This window comes from Sparus aurata, chromosome 11 (assembly GCF_900880675.1).
Source record: "Sparus aurata chromosome 11, fSpaAur1.1, whole genome shotgun sequence".
NCBI lineage: Eukaryota > Metazoa > Chordata > Actinopteri > Spariformes > Sparidae > Sparus > Sparus aurata.
This window is the reverse complement of record NC_044197.1, coordinates 10,622,184-10,645,872: the sequence shown is the minus strand read 5'-3', so window position 1 is coordinate 10,645,872 and position 23,689 is coordinate 10,622,184. Positions and strand designations below refer to the sequence as shown.

The 23,689-nt window shown below is 43.6% G+C and overlaps 1 protein-coding gene and 1 long non-coding RNA gene across 2 annotated transcripts; one reads left to right on the top strand and one right to left on the bottom strand.

Moving 5' to 3' along the window:
• On the bottom strand, positions 1-22,687 carry cilp2 (cartilage intermediate layer protein 2). Its single transcript, XM_030433750.1, has 10 exons — positions 22,368-22,687; positions 14,699-14,776; positions 12,665-12,934; positions 12,284-12,466; positions 10,841-10,996; positions 10,439-10,756; positions 9,820-9,928; positions 8,323-8,480; positions 4,027-6,452; positions 1-3,942 (listed from the first exon to the last, which is right to left on the bottom strand). Exons 1-9 carry the CDS (start codon positions 22,429-22,431, stop codon positions 4,039-4,041), a joined length of 3,750 nt encoding a protein of 1,249 aa, XP_030289610.1. The 5' UTR covers positions 22,432-22,687; the 3' UTR covers positions 1-3,942; positions 4,027-4,038.
• On the top strand, positions 18,401-19,965 carry LOC115591616 (uncharacterized). The gene is made up of 3 exons (XR_003985985.1): positions 18,401-18,679; positions 19,231-19,316; positions 19,631-19,965. It is a non-coding gene; the product is annotated as an uncharacterized LOC115591616 (long non-coding RNA).
• Positions 22,688-23,689: the final 1,002 nt, after the last annotated feature.

Sequence of the window (23,689 nt, the reverse complement as noted above, 5' to 3'; positions counted from 1 at the left end):
TACACAAAATCATTTATTTACAGTTTCTTGTTCATACAATTATAGTATATTTCATACAATACACAATTTACACGTAAAAAGAAACGAGAGATTGGCATCACCATGCAATAGTTAAGCGCTGACAGAGAAATCATCAGGAGTTCATTTGTGTGATTGTTTTTTACTGGAGCTCAGGGCGGCTTCCTGGAGCACAGTGCCAAATATACAACTCTTCTTCGTAGACTCCAGAAAGTTTTTTGGAAGGATTTTTTTTCTGTGGATGACCTCCTGAATAAATTATGATCTCCTTGAGACCAGCTGCACTGTACAGAAGAGAAACTGGACGGCTCTGACACGCTTAAGATACTGTGAAATTCTCGGTGCTTTCTGGTAGATTGAGAGATTAACTGAAATGCAGCCGGTTAGCATTACGCGCAACCACTGTAGGATGCAAAGTGAGGTTAAGTATTAATCGAAAGCAATTAACTTAACCGGGTTTTGACTGTTACAAAAAACAGTCCATGTTTAGTCTGTAAGTCTGAGGGGATAAAACAACGGCATGCCGTTGGGAAACGCAGTTATTTGTTATTTTTCGGCTCGGTTTAGTTGAGAAGATTCAAACCACTTCCACAAAATACAGTAAATACCAAGCTCCAGCCATCTTAGCTTAGCTTTAACTTTGTAAAAAAGATAAAAACAGCCTAGTTTTGTCTGAAGGATACCAACTTTGCCTAAAACAAATTTTAAGCTCCTTGTTGAACTTGTGCAAGTGAAAAAATGACCTTTCCTGCCAGAGGCATTAAGTTTTTTTTATCTCTCAGCAAGGTTTCTAGGAAACACTGGCAAGCTGTTTACCCTCTTTCCACTGGCTCTGGCCTCATTTAATGGACAGAAATGAGAGTGCTGTTGATCTTTTCATCCAACTCTGAGCAAGACAGCGTATAATCTTATTTCCAAAAATGTCAAAGTATTCATTTTAGGCTGTAAAACAAAAATTCATTGAGCTCCTTAAAAATACATTTGTGATATTAACATTGAATCCCTGTAAAAATGAAACGCTCGCTGCTGCTCCTACATATCCCACTGAGATTCAGAGAGATAAACTTTTTTTGGGGTGTTGTTGCGGTGTGTTTTATCTGTTGGATTCAGTCTTAAACTCTCTTATTTGATTCTGAAGTCTTTGTAAAGTTTTTTTTTTTCTTGCAGTATTAAACCAAACACTCAGGAGGATCTTTAATCTTCTTTGAAGTTCCCCAGAAGACAAAGTAACTGTTGGGAGAGCCCGGCTTACTTTCACATGCAAAGCCTTATATAAAGGTTTACTCAGCCTATTATTGTTACCTTGTCCTTCAAACGCCTCTGATAACTTCTCCTCATGAATAAGCCAATTCTCCTGTCAAAGCGTTCTCTGACGAAAACCTGCATTCTTCCATGTGCAACCACTTTCGAAGCCCGATACTCTGTAAGTGATGGACTGTGAGGCCAGAGACCACTAATATTTTCCCCTTCCTTTTTCCATTTACCAAACAGTGCCTCAAAATGATTAAATCCATCACTAGATAATCTCGCTCCTCTTTCTCTTGATGTCTTTGGTCTAACATTTCCTTTCCAGTTGCTGTACAGCTGTCGGGCCTCCTCAGCTGACCTCACACACCATTGCATTTTTATGGGACTTATCTCTTCCCACACCTGGATTCAATCATCATCTTTCTTACGGGGTGGATGCTACATCTGCTTCGGGGGGGACGTTTGTTTTCATCTGGAGATCTGGACTGTTGAGTCATGGACGGCCCACAGGCCTGTGATTAGAGACGTCAGTGATCACGGTGAAGGTAACGCGTGTTGTCACCCTTTATTACACAGCTCTGAGTGTTTTTTTTCTGAAGCGTGCTGCTCACGGCAGAGATTGTTGTTTTCGAAGTGGGGCCGAGTACGAGTGTGGGGTTACGATATATGGTTTTCATTTAAACATGCAACTTCTTGATGCCACCTCTTGGCACAAATTAAACAATAAATCTGCTGCACATTAAGAATAAAAAATGAAGTCAGGGTTGAATGGATGAAGAGTTAGCTGTACAGTGGACTGGGGGCCATTTTGATGATAAATATGTTGGACGGTAGTTCCCATAGGTCCAGTATATTCTTGATTGCTTAACTTCTTCCATTGTACCCAGGAGATTAACTTGTTTGGCTGTTTGTGAAAGTGAGTTAAACTGTTTTTAATAGTTATCAAGAGACTATGTAATTTATTTTCGAATTAAAACAAGGCTTGTGTTTACTTGTCCGCCTCCTAGTTCCTCCGTGGTCCTCCTTATGTGGTTTTGGATTAGTTCAGCTTGAGGAGCTTCTCTCTCGGGTCTGCAAGTGCCCATTTTGCAGACAACAACTGTTGAGCTTTTATCACCAAGTGAAGTTTCTTTCTATTAGCAACAGCAATTAAATAGCTCAGTATTTTTAGGTCCATATGTCTGAATATCTATCAAGATGAATGCTTTGAGAGTTCTTAGATTGTCACACATTCTGCCACAATGACAGGAATCGCTAAAAAAACTTGGCCAGTAAATTCACACGTGTAATTTTTTTAATCGTCACTCTCCTGTGTACGAGTCTCACAGTGGGGTTTGTTAATGAAGAGAGGGCTCCGCTGAGAGTTCCCACTAACAAGACTGATCTCTAAAGTTTGAAAAGATTACCGTGGTCCGCTAATTCTAAAAACAAATGAGCCATGCAGCAAAGTATGGAAAGGTTAATAGAATCTACGTAGTTGAGAGAGCTGAAGAATGATTACACGACATAGCAGTTAAATTACTTGCTTTAAATCACTGAAAATGGTCTTGTGCAAGATCTCGTACAAACGCCTTCACCATACTACCTGCTACATGTACTGAGGGAGTTTGCTTCATTCTCCAGCAGCACTTTTCATGTGCTATAATTGTTTGTTACATGCTGATCTGAGTTAAAAGTTAAATTATATACTTATTGCACTTCAAGATACAAAGGCAGCTGACAAACACATAACCCGACAATTAAAACAAAGTAAGTCAAGACCCTTAATGAATCTCTGTGAGAGTTTTTGAGAAAGTGAAATATTCTTGAATAAACAGTACAGTTTTGAGTTTGGTGATGCAAATTTGGACTGTGCAGAGGACAAAAGGAAATCATGTCATACCTCACAATGGACTATCCTCATTCTAGACCGCTTGCCACTAGAGAGATTGGTGCTTGTCTTGGCAAAGGCCTCAGTCATGCACATTTTAAGTAGGTGTGAAAGACGTTTGGCTGAATCACAGTTGGCAATGTGGCATGCTGAAGAAAAACATTAGGAGCATGACTGAAAACATCCTCTGTTCCCCGGGTGGCATGCCTCACCCTCCCTGCACCCAACATGTCTCTTTTGCCTCCCCTTGGTGGAGAGAGTTTCCCAGTTTGTAGAAAAAGGGTTCAGTGTCTGCTGCAGACAACAAGGACCTCAAGTTGGTTTCTTGCCGATCTTGAATGAAGTTCCGCGGAAAGGAATGGCCAATTATGAAGTGTTTGGGGCCTGGCGTAGTATTTACACTTTTTGAAAGGTTTGGTTTTCGACTCAAGCATTGAGAGATGTCAGCAAAAACACCCGCCATGGGTAAAATGGAATGCCACAAATTAGAACTATAAAAGTTACCATCTCAAATGTCAAGTTTGTCTATTCATACATAAAGTTAGACCAAAGCTGATTTAAAAAATGCCAGTCACTGCATTACATACAAACAAATGATGCGTTTCTGTGACGAGGGAAGGAAGAACAATGATATACCGAACCCTTCAAGTAAGTATACTAATGAATATGTTCAATCACACTCATTGATTTTGCTGAATTGCTGTCTGCCTTGGTTTTGTGGTTTCCATAGTGAGGAGGGAGTTCATACTCATTATCAGACGTTCAACTTTTACTCCCTCGACTTGATGACATCATTGACTGAAGACCTAGAGATGAAAAGCAAAGAACATTTAAAATGCTGATATTACCATCAATGTACATACAGTTCGAATTAGCCTATCTAGGCCTACCTCTTGTCACATCTATTGGCGCCGCTGTATGCGTGTGGACACTCTCCTCCTGGTTGTAGAGCTGACTCTGCGACTCTGGGACCTGCCCTGCTGCTCTGAAGGATAGGCCACCACCTGGGAGGATAATCTCTGTGCCTGCAGACCCTCCGACTCCCTCATGTCCCTCGCCATCTGAGACAGAGTCTGACCAGGGTTGGTCTGCAGACGTTGGAAAAGGCTTTCTCTGTTAATTTTCCTCTCTGGACAGCTGAAGGTCAGAGCCACTCCAGAGTCTGACTTCATCTCCCTTGAGAAACCATCTGAGGTGCCATCAAAGCAGCGGCCTATAGCAATCTCCTTTGCCACCCTGGGATTCTGGTCTGTGACTGTGTAGATGCCATAGTTGTGTCCCAAAGGATCAACAGGTGCCAGCATGGTGAATGCATGGGACTCATTATTTTGAGCCACTGGTGGATGTTTGATGAGATACTCTTGTAGGAGACTGTTAGTGTTAATCCTGCGACAGTTCCCCTGAGGAAGCACTGATATGAGCGAGCGGTCCACCTCAGCTTGATCAAACAACATGCCGCTGCATTTGAACTCTACGCAGGCTGCTGAGGTGTTGGCCTCTCGCATGTCTCGGGTGCTGCGAATGTCTCTTATGCCATAAAGTTTGGCTTTTGTTTCTCTGTGTGTTCCTCCCAGATTCCTTGACCTAATCATCACTTCTTTCTGTCCTTGGATCTTGACCTTAATGAAGCATGCTCTGAACTCCTGGGGATTGGGCCACCAAGAGAGGTAGTCTCCAGTCCAGGTCGTCAAATCATTCTCCTCAAAGGGAACAACATTGTATTCATACTTGTCCTTTTCCACTCTGAAGAATCTGAAATGATTCGCATCAATGGGAGCATTTTCACAGGCTATTAAATTCTGATATGGATATATTGGCCCATTGGTCTCATCAAGGTTATTTTGGTTGGGCTTTGCCAAGTTGATTCTGAAGGCTGTTTTCTTCAGAGCTGGATCCTCGTGGTCTGAGCGCTGGTAGTCGATTTTATCCAGGTATGGCTGAGACACTCCAATGATGTTTGGATTCATCTTGGGGGAGGAGGGAGCTGCCTCCAGTTCTTCGCCACCCATCATTGCCGTGACGTAAGCTGTGTAAGCGTCGGGCCTTTGGGCATCACAGAAAGCAGGTAAACAAGCCCCATTAGGTCCAGTTATGACGCTATCAAAGCGCCCCCATGCCCTCGGATTAGAGGAATAACCAGGTTTGGGTTCTAAGTTTATCAAGCTGATCACAACACCCTCCAGCTGTTCAGTGGGTAGGAACTTGTCACTCATGTAGGCACGGACTTTGACGTAGCAGCGCCTATTTTCAGGCACGTCTAAATTAAAGAGCCTACGTTCTCGGATCTCCATGTTGCCTATGAGGAATGTGCGCTCCTCTCGTTTGCTTCGCCCGTGACCACCAGTAGTTTGTGTGGCGTAGAAGTCACTCTCCTCTTCCCAGACTCCTGTGTCTGGGTTTAAAGACCACAGTTTCATTTTGGGAATGTGCTCTTGCATTTTGACGTGCTGTGTGTCAAGAAGGACTTGAACAGCTCCGGCTCCGAGTACCTCCTTGTTAGTTTCATCTCTGAAGTCCACAGAGAACATGCCGTAGGTCCTCAAAGGGAGCATGTCACCTTCATCGTCCACAAAGTTGAGATCGCCAGGGGCCGCAGCCGCTGTAGTGATATTTCTCGGGTCAATGAATGTGACGCTGGCTTTCACAGTTCCCTCATAGATTTCGCCATTGTCCTTGTGGAAGGAGTTGGGAGGAATAACCAACTGACCAATCGGGTCCTCCCCTTTAATTTCCCCAAGGTTTATAGAGTTAATCTCTCCTGCATTGATATCAATCGGCATCTGCTTTCTCATCACCTTTACATCATGGTAGATGGACCCACCTTTCTTATCCAAGATGAACACCTTAGGAGTGTCAAGAAACTTCTGAGTGGGGTCAACAAAATGTACAACTAATCTCTGTGTATCAGGACTAATTTGCAATGTGAAGCCTCCTTGGTATCCAGTGGTGCCCACCCTCTCCTTACCAATGTAGATGTGTCCAAAGCGCAGTGGCTCATTGTTGTCAGCTGTGACCACTCTACCACGAACCAGCACAGTCGGCTGCACACACTTCTGACAGCCGCACTGTGTCACAGCCCGGATAGGGAGGCTGTAGCTCCCGCAGTCAATGATCCGGCTTTCCATATTCTGGACCCCACAGCAGAACGCAGACCCGTCTCTGCAGCGCATATCAAAATCTAGAGAGCCAGCACATTTGTTGAGAAGGCAGCGGCCTGCGTTGTAGTACTTGGAAACAGTTCCCGGTTGAACACAGTCCATCGGCAGTCTGATGAGGTGCGTCTCCGGGGTGGAATTGCATGCTGGTGTTCCTTTTGCTGTGAATTAGACAACAAATTGTATTATTTACTACTTAATTAGGTTCACATGGCACATTTAGAAGATACATACATAAAACTTTGATATTCGATCAAGCTTGCTTGAATTAAAGGGGATTATGGGGCTTGGTGGAGGTATGCTCTCTACTGCAACTGTTTAATTATATAATTTTCAGATATATCAATGTATGAATGGAATACTACAAGTGTATATTAAGTGAAGTGGAACTTGCCAATGAGTACTAAAAAAGGATATTTATGCTTTTCTTTTTTACACACATGGATGCGCTCAGACTCATACACACAGACACACAATCACATAAATGATTTATCCACACACACACATAATGTCTGCATGGCCTGAAAGTACCAGTTAGTTGCCAAGTTGGACGTTGGATTGTGCATGAAAGGGTAATTAGACATGAAGTTGAATGGAACATTTATTTACCAACCATCCAGATGGGAGTGAGAAAGAAAGAATTATTGTTCATCCAGAGATTGGCAGAATAAATAATGTGCATGATATCATGGCCGAGCTTATAGTCAAGTATGCTTGTAAAGCTTCCCATCTTGACGGTGGGTCGATAATTGCATACACAGATCGCTGCGATGTTGTGTATGAAATATCATCACAGTACTGCTGATGGCTTTACCAACAGGCTTTGGAGTTTCCTTCGACAATAAGTTATGTAACTTCCTTTCACCTGTGTGAACTGTGGTTAACACGTTTAATGGGAAATCAAATAAACTTCTGCATGATGTAAACTGTGAGAAGAAAATGTGCTGAGTCGAAGATATTACATTTTTCATCCTGCCCAGAGGTGCAGCTGTTGTTCTGCACACATACAGTGTCTCCTGCCATAATTACTTTTGGAGTATCAGGGATTCTTCTGCAGCCGGGGATAAATTGCTTTAGTGGCCTTCCATGAAAACCCTGTTCCTTAATCTGTGTTTATGCTAACAAGCACCTGAAGGACATAAGCAATGTGTCGTCCTCCCACGTGGATGTGGAAGCGCTTACTTGTCTGAGAGAGAAAAGAAACGAGATTTATGGACAATCCTGGATTTCACCCCAACACTGGGTGTTTAGGAGAAATTGGGTTTGAGGTTTTACAGCGTCCCGAGCCATCCCTCACAATGAAGAATGCCAGTTTGAAATGCCGTTACCTCAACCAAAGTAAACATAATAAAAACTCACTGCTCCAAGCACAGCCGGATTGTGCGAGCCCTAATATTTTTATTTTCCTATTTTCTTTGCTCGTAATGTTTTTTTTCCAATGACAGATAGTCTGTTAACTGACTTTCCTCCCTCCTTCAGTTGTAGGACACTGTGGTTTTGTTTGAATCCTCTTAATGCACAGACATGGCTCACGGGTGACTTAGTTGGAGCTTAGCACTGACATTCCCCTCGAAGTGTGTATTCAATCTGCGAGGCAGCTGCTCTTTATACAGTAAAATGAAGTGCCGTTGTTTGCTTTTTGTCAGCGGTTTTACTTGAACCTGTGCAGCACTTTGACAACATGCGTCACTGTCGAACGCACTGGGAAAGCAGCCACCCTGAGCTATAATCCCTGTGTGCTGCTTGCTATGATCATAGTACATTACTTTCTCTCCACGCTGATGATGATGAATTACAGTTCATGTTACTTCACTGTGCCTTTGACTAGAAGGGATTTTTTGTGTCTTTTGACTATGAGTACACATTTAGACTAACAGGAAAGAGAACTTTGAAGGATTTAACATTTTACCAACACTTCTCCAGTCATGTGGTAAATAATGGCCAACAGAACATCTTGAACTATGTGACTGGGAATGTGCAGTAGTAAGTAACATCTTAAGGAAACTACACTGACATCCGTACTACACATACCGATCACAGTGAGTAAGGATGGCGAGGACTTGATGCTGCCTGCAGGGCTGCTGGTTTTGCAGTAGTACTGCCCCGACTGCTCCGGCTTCAGGTCGCGCAGAACAAGGTCCTCTTCATACTTGTACACCTTCCTGTCCAGCAGAGTCCCGTTGTGGTACCTTGAAAAATAGTTACAGAGATAAGAAAATATTACATATAATTATATCCATTTTGATTTATAAATGTATTCTGAAATTGAGTTTTGATCATTAGAGCTGCGCTAATCAATCATTAATTACCCCGCTGAGGCCATTCGTTTGTTTGTGTGTCTGTTAGTTGGTTGGTTGGTTGGTTGGTTGGTTTGTCAGAAGTCTAACCAGAATAAACCTCACTGACTTTTGGTGTAGATCCAGATAAAGCGACAGATCCAGGATTTTTTTTTTGCCTTATTTAGGTGGTTGGTGTCTATGAGTGAGTTCAAAAGGGCTGAGGCAAACACTCTACTGAGCGCCAGTGTAGTATTGTGAATGGCTCAAAACACAATGCGGAATGTTAAAGGGGTTTCTTTAGGGGTGTAACAATCCATCCATCTGGATCTATAAATCAGTTCATTGACCAACAATCCAATATAATTGATGCAAAATAAAAACACAGCTACATTTCATCAGCTTTAAGATGCGCGTTTATTTTGAATATCATGTGGTGTGTCTTTGCCACAGTTAACATCCAAGTGCACCTCCTTCCTAAACTTCAAAAAGAGCTAGCGCCAGGCAGGTGATGGCAGGCAGCCAAGGAAAGCCTTTAGGAAAAATAAATCAGTGTGGAATTATTTGGGATTTTGGAGGAAATACAGGTGGGTCAACAAACAAAAAGGCATCTAATTTAGCAGTATGCTAATCTGCTCTCGGTCCAACAGCATTAGTTATTTGGCACATGCATGCAGGCTGAAATTCAACTGTGCTTAACTGGTTACAATAACTTAAGTGTGTTTTTTTTTTTTTACTTTTATCACCAAAAGCAAGAAAGAAAGAGGTGGCTGCTTCTTCTTCTTCTGTAACTGTGTGAAACTTAATCCCATCAATGTCGTATCGCGGCAGTCTTTTTGATATCTGCAAATATCATATCATTGTCCAAAGAATCAACATAATATCGTGGTGTAATATGATACGATACGATATGATACATGATACTGATGAACACCTCGAGATGCCTGTTTAACCCACTGAGAAATATCACCCTACTCTGCAGTTCATTGTTTTGGTTTTCCAGCCTGCATTATCACAGCTTTGATTCACTGTCACTGCTCTCATCAGCGTTGATGTTTAGTAGAGACCCAAGCGGTGCTACAAGTGATTGATGGTTGCTGCTTTAACAATGAGAAACATATGCTTCCATAAGTATCTTGCATAAATAAAATTTGATTTTTTGGAACAGATGTGAAAGTGATCACTCCAATGCAATCTGCTTCTATGTGCTGTTTTGTGATTAATAATGTTCCAGCGCTAGTATTCATCTCACCAGTAGTATTTGTCAGGCGCTGGTGATCCCGTTGCCTTGCAGCACAGCAGCACCCGTCCTCCCTCGTAACGCACTTTGTCCTCCGGGTGCTTCACAATGTACGGCTTTTCTGTGGAAAACCGAAAGGAGCAATCTCTCAAGGCTTTTTTCTGTGAATGCTGCTGCAGATTTTGAGACCGCATAAAAACTCAGTCACTTTATTCTCACATTGGTCTCTGCGCTTATGAAAAATGATTGCTGAGGGAATAACTCGTTGAAAAGCAGCACAGGCTTTATTTTTATTTGGTCTCCATGCAACCAAGTAAGTAAGTGCTCCAGACAATGTGAAGGCTCACAATAGACCAGACTGTTTATGTTGTAGTCTTGTCAATTTCCTGTTTTCTACAGTCTGAGTATATGATTGGAGGATTTACTGGCTCTGTGGAGCAGTAATAATGAGAATCAGGAAACTCTTGTGAAAATACCTCCTCTAAGAAATAGCCAATAAAATCTTGAATTGATACTTAAATATACCATTAACGTGCTTTGTGTTGTGAGCTGCTTGTGTTCATGGAAGGAAACAAAATACTTGTTAAAGTGTTATTATTTTTAATTCATTATCTTCTTTATTAGGACTTACCAGCTGATTTGAGGAGAGCCTGTACCCACGACAACCCTGTGGTGTTACTGGAAGTGGAGACAGTGACCGGGGCGTACTTCTCCTTCCTGATGGAGATCAAGGTTGAGCTGGAGGAGCAGATTCCTTTGAGGCCAAACTGACCCTTGGCGTCCGTCCGAGCACGGATCGCCTTGGGCTGGCTGGCCAGAGCCACCAAGGCCCCTGCTACAGGGACACCAGTCACAGTGAGGACTTCTCCCTGCAACACGTGGCTGTCGCACACACACCGGCTGCAGTCCTCACTGGGACGGCCTTCGGTGCACACACGCTGACATTTGGCTGACGGCAGACAGACACAAAGACTTTAGCACAGACTGATCAAAACAAAGATATGACATCGTTTACAGCATGTTCTCAGCGTACCTGGGCACGGACTCTTCCCGCACTTCTGAACTTCAACAGGCCGTCCAGTACACTGAATTGTCAGGGAGGTCCGCACACAGGTCCTCCTCCTGATCCTGCGACCTCCACCACAGGTCACAGAACACGTCCCCCACCGACCCCACGGACTCCACTTGGCTGACGACACAAAGAGAGAGAGACAGGTGAGGGTGGAGTGGCGTTGCTTATTTTCTGTTCAATTGGTGTTCAATGATATCATTAACTCATTAAGTCATTCAAACTTTATAATGGGAGTTGTTAACTCTCTTGTATACGGGCACCCTCTGTAGGCACTTATACAGTGAGCATGAAAAGATGCCTGATTAGAAGTAGCTCAATCAGGAACACTTGAGCTAATGGTTACATAGGTCTGTTTAGCGGCAGCTCTGCAGTGGAGGGTGCTACTTGAAATGTCAAAGCAGAAAATGGCTCAGAATCAAAACCAGAGCTTCAGTTTTTGAAACAATCTCAGCTCTAACATGAATTACATGTTGTGTTACATGAAGGGGTAGCAATATTCACTATAATGGCATGGCAATAAATATATATATATTGTTATTGTGTTAATGATACACATAATTCATTTGGTTAACTGAGTGTAATTGTTCTTTTTGAAGGAATGGTTCTGGACCTACTCTCCACCTCCCTACATTCCTTATTGTGAGTGTATTTATTTTAGATTAGATAAAGATTCGATTGCCAGCATTTTTCAACATTTCTATAGATACTGTGATAATATCGTGAACGTGTTGGGTCGCGCTGATTGCGTAGTGAAAATCTATACAGGAAAATTGGATTCCAGTTTAATATTATCCTCACATTTCATACAAGCCTTCCGACTTAACCTTTAGAAGGGAGGTCAGGGTTTAGGGTCAGGCACTGAGCAGCGAACTGGAAACTGTAATACATTACAATCACTTTGATTCAATTGACATCTTTTGGTTGGTGTTCACAGACCACTGTTTGTGGGCTTGTTCATGTACTTTTTTTGATAACCATCACCACTCAAATGCACTCGGTACAAAAATGAGCGATCGTGTCACTGTTCACATCGCTGTGACATCCGGCATTGATTCTTCAGTTCAGCAGTACATTCTGATCGGTCTGAGATGTTCTCGTCAGTTCAGTGCAAAACTCAGATTCAGTTGCGCTTTCATAAGGTTGTTAGCTCAGCAGCCAAAATCAGAAGTTATCACTTTAGTTTCTGTTTCTGTTGCTTTTACTGTCTTTCAATGGGCTTTAAATGGTGCGGGAAGTTGTTTGCTGACACAGATGCTCAGCGATTGGCAGTAGTTTTGAGTATTGTATTCCGTCCTCTTGTCATCTGAGACAGCTGCTGCACCTGTGGCCTTACAGCTGTTGTAAGTGTCGTTGTTTTAGCCACGTCACATTGTAGAACTTACTGGTCATTTTTATGATTATCACCTGTACATAGAGCGGTGGAGCACTCCCTCCTTTCTGAATGGTGGCCCTGGCACGCTGGCACCAACAGGAGAGGCATTGGCTGGGTGTTGACACATTTCCTCTGGCGGACCTGGATGCCAACGTCGTCACAGTCCGTGGTTGAACAGGGACCCCATTCGCTCCAGTCGGTCCAGTAGCTCTGCACTAAACACACATTGAAGAACAGAGTGCGACCTCCTGAGCAACGCTGGCATTATAATCAAGGACAGGAAATCACAACATGGCATAATGTATGATGACTGATTCGAACCCTGTAGCCAGTGCTACATGCGTGCATAGCTGAATGTTCGTATCTGCAAAGTGACAGTGTGCACAGCTCTGAGCGGCTGTCATCAGGGCTACCTGGGGGACACTGAAAGCGGACGTGATAGTTTGAGCAGATGCGACCGTGGGGTTGTTCCTTGTTGATGCACCAGAAGCCTTTCTCCAGACTGGAGTGGACCACTTCCCCGGTGTCCGCCGCCGCGACCCAGTCTGTCGTGCGAGCCTCCATGGCCATGGGCCGCACGCAGACTCTCTCCCTGTAGTAGAAACGTATCGCCTCCAGGCGCTCGTAGTCTCCATTCCCTCCAGGATGGTCGATGTTGAACCAAGACGTCCACTCTGTCACACCTGGGGGCACACGGAAGGGAAAACCAAAAGAATGGAGGGTCAGAATGGGAAAAAAAAGAAAAAATCAGTAAGAAAGAAAACAATTCAACTCAGGATCTAGGAATAAGAGGGAGGGGGGGCGAGGCTGGTTTTGCATGGACGGGAGACAGGGGTCAGAACAAAGAAAAAGCACAAGGAGGAAATCAGCACGGATGGGTTACGAACTTTAAGAGGAGGTCTGCTACTACAATTTGAAGCTGACTTCATACACCCCAAGGGAGCTTCGCACTGTCCAGGTTCTTTCCAGCCCCCTGGCTTGACTGATGAGACGTATTGTCTAGTTTTTTAGTCTGCTGCATGTTCTGAAACATGAGTGTTTCCTCGGGAGGAATATGAGTAAAAACAAAAGAATCTGATGATATCTTCTTGATCCCAAATTGATGCACTAGTCTAATAGATAAAGTTCCTTGGTGGACTGCACTGAGGTGATAGGAAAGACGTGCTGCAGACAGCAACCTGCATACAGGCTGGTTCAATTGAAAAAAGGATGTTAAGTCATAAAAATCTCTGAACACTTAACTCTCATTTCCTTTGTCCCAGTGATGTGGTAAAATCTCAAAGTGAGTGAGGTAAAAACATAGAAATAAGAACATGTGTCAGCCATCTGTCTCTGATACAGGGAGGTCTCAGAAATGCTTTTGGTTTGTGAACCAGGAAGTGCCACTCCGATCCCCCAGTTCTTCTCTTCTGGCTGTTCCAAAAAAGCAGAACGAAAGCATTTGTTGATGCTGCTTCCAGCCATAATGCTCCGAGCTGCTGGAACGGCCTTTAGGAGGATCTGAGAGGAGCTGAAAATGTATTGAAGTCAAAACACATCTGTTGTATGTAGCGATTTAGAATTGTATGTTTTTATTACCTATATTTGTTTTATTCCTCATTATTATTTATTTCCTTCTTCCAGTTGCCAGGATATAATGTTAGCAATTAATGTGCCCGCAAACCACAGATAACTCCAAGGTTGGCATCCTCTATGTACCAACCAGCATGCCACCCTTCACATGGAGTTACAAGCCAACAACTCCCGCTTGATGTTTTGAAAGACACCTGGGGACATTTCCCGCTGTTTTGAGTAGTCAAAACTGTTTGGTTTTTTGTTTTTTTCAGGAGACCTGAACATTTTTCCAGCCATTTTTGTGGCGACCAAAACGGGCTTTTCTTCACAAGGAGACGGATCATCTCCATTAGCGATTGTGGCGACAAAAGTAGGTATTTTAAGCCAATTCAGGATTTTTTTCCGAACCCTAACCAAGTGGTTGTTGTGCATAAACCAAACCAGAGGATAGGTACAGCGTTGTGACAAGAGGAAAATAGAAAAAATCAGTTTCAACTTGTTTTTTGCAGAAATGTACGGAGAACATTTATTCTGGTGATTGGGTTGCTTTTACTATCTTAACACCCGTCTTTTGTAATTTTGTCCATTAGTCTCTGAATCCAGTTGAGTTTGTCAGTCGCCTGTTAAGCACTTTGGATTAGTTTTACAGGAACTGTATCGATCAAGTTTGATGTATTGATTCGATTAGGTCTGTTGTCAGTAACTGTTCGAATTATAGTAATGTAGTGTGATTCTACAGCAAGCAACAACAGCAACCATAGAGCAACAAATACATCCAATCAACAGTTTGTTTATTTTCAACAACAAAGACACATGAATGACATGAGATACAAAGGTTCACAATACATATCAGCTGTGACTATCACTGCTGATGTCACAGACAGATTCAGTACCTGTTGTCTGCGTGTCTGTGAACGTGTTGAGGGCCACTCTCCGGCTCCTGTCCAGCTGTCTCCTGGTCCTCACAGATCCTGTAAACAAGGAGAGAAACATCTCAATATAAAGCAACAGGCACATAAACTCAATCCCCCAGCTCATACATTTCAATTCCATGGGTTTCCCTCCGTATCCCCCCAGAAACTGATATGGTTTATTAGCCTAAATGATGCCGGTGTTATTTTCTGCAGCACAAAAACTGGAACACCAGCTCTCTTACATTTCACAGCAACTTATTCACACACACACACACACACTGATGCAGTCGACGTTATGAAGGTCCCTCTAATTACTCGCCGTCCCTCTGCCCTTTACTTTATATTGGCTCCATTTTTTTCACTGTGTTCATTCTAGCTAGAGGCCTTCTGTCCTGTTTTTGTGCTGAAACAACGAATGGGGAGAAAACGGCAACAGGCTTTTTGCTTCTTTTCCCTCCTTCGTCCTTTCTTTCTTCTCCTGCAAGCTTTTATTGGTATTTTTTCTGCCTCCATATCTCCTCCTCTTTTGAATTATCTCGCTGCTGATCTTCCTGCTTCACCGTCTTCATCAAGCCATCAGAACATCCTCCTACATTCATCATCTCCCCCCGTGCTCTTTGTCATTACATCTTCTCATCCTTTCAGTTTACTGCTCCCCGTCCTCCTCTGCTTGTCCTCCTCCAGGTCCTCCCTTCTGCTCTTGATCCATCAACAGGCAAGCCGTTGTTGAGGATGCTAATCAAGCTCCAGCTGCGACAAATTATTGCATGTGGAGTCATCTGTTAACCGGCGGCCGAGCCAGAAAAACTTGCTCCATCACCTCTCACAGAGCACACACACACACACACACACACTCACACATACTTCAGCAATTTGTTGTCAATCTCTTTTTGATCCTGATGATGTACGATTGTAATGTACACACATACAGCATGCCTGTATCACTGAGTCATTCTTATGCCTTCGCCATCTCTCATGCATGTGCAGCACAACTGTGTGGATACGATGAAAGCGAATGTTGCCTTATTAGAAAGAGGAAGACATTCAAGTTGGCATTCATCGCAGTTTTCGTCTGTTTGATGTAATAAACATGCACCGTGGCATGTTTCCCCTCCTCGTGCTCTCAGGCGCAATGAATCATTTTCCTACAGTCACTCATATTTTGGTGTTTTCAAAAACGTTGGTTGTTTGCTTGACATTTCATCTCCCGCCTTTCGCCCGGGCCGCGGGGAAAAAATAAATGTCGAGGTCTGTGACCGAAACAAAAAGTAGCTTATGCAACTTTCAAAGAGTGTGTGTGTGTCTCTTTGTGTGTGTGTGTGTGTGTGTGTGAGAGAGAGAGAGTAATATGTGCAAGCACTTAGCACTTTCGGAGAGACACTGCTGAGTTTACGAGCAGAGACTCCCAGCACAGGGGCCAGTATCGATCCCAGTCCCCACTGGTTTTATGGCTCACTTTGAGTCTTTATTGTCATGCCAGCACATTTCTTTTCACACCCTTAACAATTTATTTTTTGATAGACTTAGCATAGAAGGATTGTAGCTCAACAGAACAAAGATCTACTGTCCAGATATGTATTACATAAGCTTTAGGGCAACACAGGCACTCGGCTGACCGTCACGGTTGTTGTGTTTTATGCCCCTGGCTTTAAAAAAAACATTGATAGGTTTCCATATCGGCTTTGTCTCTCTGATACAGTGGAATCGCTGGATAAACAGAAGCAAATGCTTTCACTCTGATCTGCCGGGCAGATGTGGCTCTTCGTGCAGGTTTACTTTAGTAAATCAAATCAAATAGTTTTTCCACACTGCTCCTTTTGTCTCCTGAATCCTGTTGTCTGCCCTGATTACTTTATAAAAACAATTAAAACACAGCTCTTCTGCCACCGGACAGAACGTCTCCGTCTCTCGCATGTGGGTTCACTCTGAGAAGTTTTAAAAATGCGGAAAAAAGATGCAGAGGGGACACAAAGATCCCTTTTGTTCTACTTAATTAACCCTGACTTCCAAACTTGTGGCTAATTAATTACCCTCCTCACTCTGAAGTGCATCCATTAATTTCCAAGGAATTCCAAAGCAGTTTCCTTCTGGTTACATAACATTTCTCCACCGCTCAGAACCAAAACAAAGGGAATTCACAGCCGAACCGCTTTGCTCCCGATGATCAGTTCAAGATGTGCGATAATGAAAAGCGAAATAGCAAAACGATTCTCCGAGTTTTATGAGGTGACTAATGGTTTTAGAAAAGTTAAAAGAGGAAACCCAGATTAGCTCCGGCAGAATTAAGACAAACGTCGTGGTAGTGACCTCAGTTATGGCAGGTATGAACTGGCCGGTTTCCCGCTGCGGACTCACAGAGCTCATTGTGCTTCTGACTGGCATGTTAACACTTTCGGATTTTTTTTAAAAGCCGGGAGGTTTTATTGGGGCACTGCTTCATGTGGCTGGTATGTGAGGGAATTTACCTCATCGAGAGGCAAGTAAGACACGTTTTTTAAGCCAGATGGAGCAAGGTTAGAACTTATGATTTCCTCTTTGCTGCTAAAATAAAAATCCAAGTGCTCCGCTGGTACTGTATATCCTGTTTATCTTTGATCATGTGTTCCGTGTGCCTCGCTCACACAAATCTCTTCACAGTCCTGACTTTTCAAAGCTAACATCGTAGAACCAACAATCAAAATGAGTGTTTCAAGACAAAGGGTGTTCGCTTGGTCGCGATCTGCAACCACACCGCTACACACAGCTAAATCGTGGACACAGGACCTCTAAACAAAGCGTTTTAGATCCTGAAACGTATTTATTGTTCTTTATTGATTTGAATCCGTTTTGGAAGGACCAAAGAGTTGATGTCATCCATCCTGTAGGGCCATCAGATCAAATAACGCCTCTATGTGTCGGTCTAGTGGGCATGGACATCAATGTATTTTGACATTTGAATTTGAATGACTTGTTAAATATCTACTTTGTTAAGATAAAGGGGCCTTCGTTATCATAGTTACAAAAATACACTCATGGTAAGGGGTTATGGAATGATAGTGGTCAAAACTACATATCTACCAGTTTGAAACAGGAAATTGGACTGTTGCCATGGCTCCTGGTCTCCGTTTAGTTGCCTCCTGTTTTATTTTGTAGGTGAATCCTTCTGGGTCATGTTGTATTTAACACTTCCTTGAAAAACTTATATTTTCCACAGTGTTTTCTACGTTTATCTGTGGTCTGGCTCGCTCCTAGTTTTCTTGGGTTGCCATTTAGACTTTGGACTTTCTTGGATTACCCCTGTTTGGATTATTCTTTATTTACTTTACAAAATAACATAGCAACTGTAAACTACTGCGTCTCACGTTATTGACCCATCCATCCACCCTGACCTCCTCCGCCTGCAGACTTTGTCGCTCTCTAACGTTCCAACGACTTCCTTATTTGCTTTCATCATAACTAGGAGGCTGTGTTACTTGAATGCAAATCAGCCCATTCTTACTTCCAATGCATCAAATATAGCAGAATGGTTATTGACCCAACACTTCAAACTATGACGCTGTAGGTACCCCTCTAGTGTGCAGTAGAGGCAGTGGATTCAAAATCGTGTGTGAAGTCATGTCGCTGGAGGAGCTTGACACAGTTATACTCACTTTGATCTCCAGGCAGCCGTAAATTCCACTCCGTCTCCAAGGAACCAGCCACTGTCAGCAATTACCAGTCATTAAACAGGCTGATGATCCAGATAATACTCCTGGCTGGGTGCTAAAACATGTGCCAATCAGCTCACTGACTTTTTTACTAACACTTTCAGCATCTCTCTCTATGGCAGCAGACTTCCCACCTACCTCGAAACAGCCACCGATAAAGTCTGCCTTAACAACTACCGTCCGGTGGCTCCCACCTCAATCCTGATGACACGTTTTGAGAAACTGGTTCTACAGCACATCGAGACAACGCCATTGCCAGGCTGGACCATCAACAGTATGTAGTCAGAACCGACAGATCCACAGAAGGTGCCATCACCACAACCCTCCACTCAGTCTTCACACACCTTGAAAATAACAATAGCTACATCAGGATGCTGTTTGTTGACTTGGGCTCAGCATTCAATAGACTCCCAGACCCATTTACCTTTATCCTTATAAAGAGTGAGAACAGTCCACGTCAGGGGGAGGTTGGGTTGGTTAGAAGAGTCACACACAGGACTTTAACGCGGGAGAGTCGGGTCGGGTGTTACATTGTTTAACCAAAAGCCAATGTTGACTTGTTTTAAACTTACATTATGTAACAAATCCACTTGATTTAATCTAATCCAAACCATGATATTTTGAAATCACAACCATTTTAACAACATCACTCATAATAATTATTGTTGCTCAGGTTCAAAAACTGACACTTAGAGGGGTAAGTCATCGGGTAGTGAGTTGGAAGTGACAGCATGCAAATGGGAGCTGTTTTTGGGGCGCACACTTCGTCTTTTCGCAGCTAGTGTAGTGGAATGCATATAAGGATGTATCACTTTTCTCTTGCAGTTACACCTTTGACATGAACCCCGCCATGTGACGGTTATTATAAACCTCCACCAGCCTCACCGTGACCCTCATAAAACGTGGACAAGGTAAGAAGATACACCATAATGGCACCAATATATTAGAAGGAGACCTGCATCTGTGGGCTGGTTAGTATCCGCTTCCATATATAGCCACATGCCAAGCACCTGAATGCCAGTAACATATCTGAAACATAGCTACTGGCTTACTTCCTACCCCACACTGCACTCATTGTCATCTCTACCCCTCCACTGCTATTCTTATTTTAGAGGACTATCTTTGGATTTAACGATTTACGTCACCGTGGTTCATTCTGAAATACAGCCTGGCTACACAAAGGCAAATCCTCTATTAATAATCACTAGTGCCTTTAATTTCACAGGCCGGCCTCTCTCTGCTTGACTTTCTGAGTGGGAGTATTCTGCCTTCGCCAGAATCTAATAAAAATGCTGCTGAAGAGAAGAAGAGGGATGAAAAACACAGGACTTTATGAAGTTGCACCCAGAATGGTTTCAGTCGGATTAGAGAGGTACGGTCGAGCCAGATGTATGTTGGCAGCGGTACAGGGCTTAAATAGAAGGTCTGGATTCTGTTTACAATATTCCAGATCCTTACAAGAGGGAGCGGAGGTGAAAACAACATCCACCCTGCCCACGTTATGTAACCTGTTGGACAAAATAAAGCTCGCTCAGAGAGCGAGGCTGTGCAGTTCTTGCCCTTTTTGAATTGATGGTTTTTCATGTATGAATTGGGTGATGCGAGTGTGTGTGGGGCCTGTGTGTGTGATGATCTATTTGCCATGTCATATGGAAGCTGTTTATGTGTTTGGCCTGCTTTCTTCACCGAGGTGTGTGTGGTTGCGGAGGAGTCTGCTTTTTCTCTCCGCGTCCATCTCCATCCATGTCCCTCATTCTCAAAAAAATTCAAAGTCTGATTCCTGAAACATCTGGAGCTCATTAAAATCCACAATCTCGCCCCCCTGACATAAACTAATGATGCGAATCAACCAAATGATTTAAGGATTTGCGGAGGCACAACAAAGGCTTTGTGTTCCTCGGTTATTTTCTCCTCGATGCTGTTAGAAACGCAGTCGAATTTCCGCGTATCTGGAAGTCCTCGCTCGGACCTCTGCACCTGTGCACAGGTACCGAGCCAGGATCAGATTGAAAGCAGCTGATTAGTCCCGCAATGAATAAAAACTTGGCGCATATACACAGAGCGAGAAAAAGTACAATGCGATATGGCTCCGAGGCTGTCATTAATGGGAATTTGCGCCTTGTCGTTTGATCCATTGTAATCCCTGTCTCGGTCATTAGAGTCAGCTGGCCAGACAGCTCTGTGTTTGGAGCAGACAGTGGTCAACATCTGGAGAACTAGCCCCAGTGCCTGACTCACAACGGCCCTCCAGCTACTCCAACACACACACACATACACACACACACACACATCATCTGACTTTGACATTTTATGCAAGACGGCAAGCGATGGAAGAGAAAGATTGGAAGTCCTTGAGTTCGGATATAGAAGGTTACAGTGAGTTACAGAAGGGTTGGAGCCGGTAATGCCACGCTGTTCCCCTCTGAGTTACAGTGGGCATTCAGCAACAGCTGCCGCCTTTTAATAGGAAAACAGCTCGTAAATCTGTAAAGCCCTAAGGTGTGTGGAGAGAGTGACAGGGACCGGGTCGAGGAGAGAGCGTTTGATGGAGTGGGGCAGAGAGAATATGGGTGGAGAAAAGGCGAAGGAGGGAATGTGATGGAGTGAGGGCGAGGCAGAAAAAGGGAAATACCTGAGGGAGACACATTCGAAATGGAAGACGACTGGACAGATGGAGACATACGGTCGCTGTGAGGGCAGCGAGGGGGGGCCGAGACGACCGTTAAAATGTAAAAGGGAAAGAGTGACATGCTGGCCAATGCGACGGGGGGAAAAGAGGACGGTAAAGTCATTTTACCTGTGCTCTTTATCCCTCCTTTTTATTCCATTCCCTCACTGAGCCGAGCACAAACCCAACAGGTGGGAAAGTGGGTCACTCGCTTTGTGATTATTGCCTCTTGTTTCCAAGGTGACAGGGTTTATATCTTTAGGGAACGCGGGTGAAACGAGGACAAAAAAAATAACAAAAAAAAGAAACGCACCACCTCACAGCAACATGTGGACGCGCTGCTCGAGAAGCGTGAAACTTTACAACCCGTTTTAAGGTCGCCATTTTATACATTTACCTTCTCTCCTACCTCAATATACTCATCAGTTAATGGCACACAGCCTCCGCAGAGACATTTACGACTCCGAGGCCTCCCGGTCCAGCAAGATATGGAGACTATTAAGGTGTACTTACAGTCGCTTGCTTTTATGAGCTGCCAGCTTCCTTTAATGGGGAGCAGCTGTAAGGCGGACAGAAAAGTGACAGCTTTGGAAAGGAAAAAAAAAGTGCTGCTACTGGTGTCACTCAGGAAGAGAGGCGAGCTTTCAGGAGGATGATAAGAGCAGAATACTGAGGCGGAAAAAAATGTGTAATCTGGAAGAGGCAGGGCGTCAAACGGACATTATGGAGCTGATGCAAAATGTGAGCCAGCAGTGACTTTTTGTCACGTTTCCTCTCATCATCAGAGCTGATTAAATCCGACCTCAGGGCCAGAATGAAGAGTTTTTCGCTGTTTGACCTCCTCTTCCTCCTCCTCCTCCTCCTCCTCCTCTTAACCCTGACCTCTATCACCACCTGTGGCTGATTAGCCTGGTGGTGAAACGTGCCGGTGACTTAACATGAGAGATTAAGAGCTACAGCGGTGGTCTATGAAATAACATGAACACACACACACACACATATATATATATATATACACTCTTATCATATGAGCTCACCACCAGTTGCTCTGACATCCTCGGAGGAAATGCCGTCAATGTGGAAAACTCTAGTTGTAGTGCTCATGTGTGGGTGTTCATACACCGGCCCTCTGCTCTTACAGTGTGTGATTACTACTAAAAAAAAAAAATCATTTTAAAAATTGTCTGTCATTTTGCTGGAAACTCTACATTTTACAGTCATTTCCTGTCACTCTGGCATCCACCTTTTTTTGGAAAACAGCAATAACAACAGCTGCATTTTCAGTCTCACTTACCTTGGCCCAAAGCCAGCGAAGCCATGAAAGACAGCAGTAGTGCCACCTTATTTAATCCCAACATGGTACCACACCTTCAGGTACTGCTGATCTGTATTTGAATTTGTTTTTTCTCAGATCCTCTAAAGACTTAAAAATTAAGAGGGAAAAAGTGGATTCTTCGGCGTGAAGACGCAGCTGCTTCAGGTTGTCAGGTGTGAGTGATGCTGCCGGTCGAGCCGCAGCTCTTTCTCATGTGAGTTGAGTTGCTGAGTTCGAGACAGGAGCTTTTTAAAAGAAGGGGGCATCGGGAGTGCAAAACCGATCCAGCCCCTCTCTGCTCACCATTGGCCAGTGAGATGTAACATCTGGGTCCCCCATATCATCTTCCAAAAAAAAAGGTGAGGGTACGGTGGGGGTAGAGAGAGAGAGAGAGAGAGAGAGAGAGAGAGAGAGAGAGAGAGAGAGTCAGAGGAGGAGAGAGGGAGGGACAGCGTGCTGAAAATAAAAAAGGTGTTTTCCTGTTCGTCCAGGCAGGAGCTCATGAGTTTTGACTTCTTTGCAAGGATATTTTCATATTTCCTTGATTTGTAATCTTCTTTAACTACTGTAAAATGTTCTTTATCCACAGAGCAGGTGTCTGTGTGTGTGTGTGTGTGTGCAGAAACAGAGCCTGAGGTGACCCATTTCATTTTCATTTCTTATTAGATTTTATGTGCTGTGGCTTTTCTTTTTGTAACATTTAAAAATGTAGGAACCTGGTTTATAACATCTTGTCATTGACGGCGCTTTACTTCTGTGTCTCTTTATTCAGTGCAGCGAAAGGGAAGCGGTTATGGTCGTCTCCTGTAAAATGTCATGTCCTCACTCTTTTAATCCGTCCCTGCACCAGACACAGGACAGTGCCAGATGCTGCTCTGCCTCTCCCTCAACTTCTGGTTCAGTTTTGTAACTTTTTTAACAGTCGCTGATTGCGGGGCGACACGCTGCCAAAGAGTGGAAGTGGCGTCATATGGCATGCCATTCAGGAAAACCTCCTCAGAACGCAGACATGAGACATGCTTATGAGGTGCAATGTACTCATTTACAGCATGTCAATTGTTGCAATTTAGCAGCGATGCTTGTAAAAAAATTCATGGAAATTAAAATACGTTACGTACTTTTAACTCTTTTAAAATTTCCCCCCTGCTGGAGCATAAAAAGGTGTTTACAACAACTTTCGGAGCATAACCGCATTTCATGAAAAAGACGTCTATTTACATACATTTACATGAAGGTCACACAGTGGAAGACTTTCTCCAGCTGGAAGTTTGAGGGGTGAGGGTGGAATTAAATCCTGTATT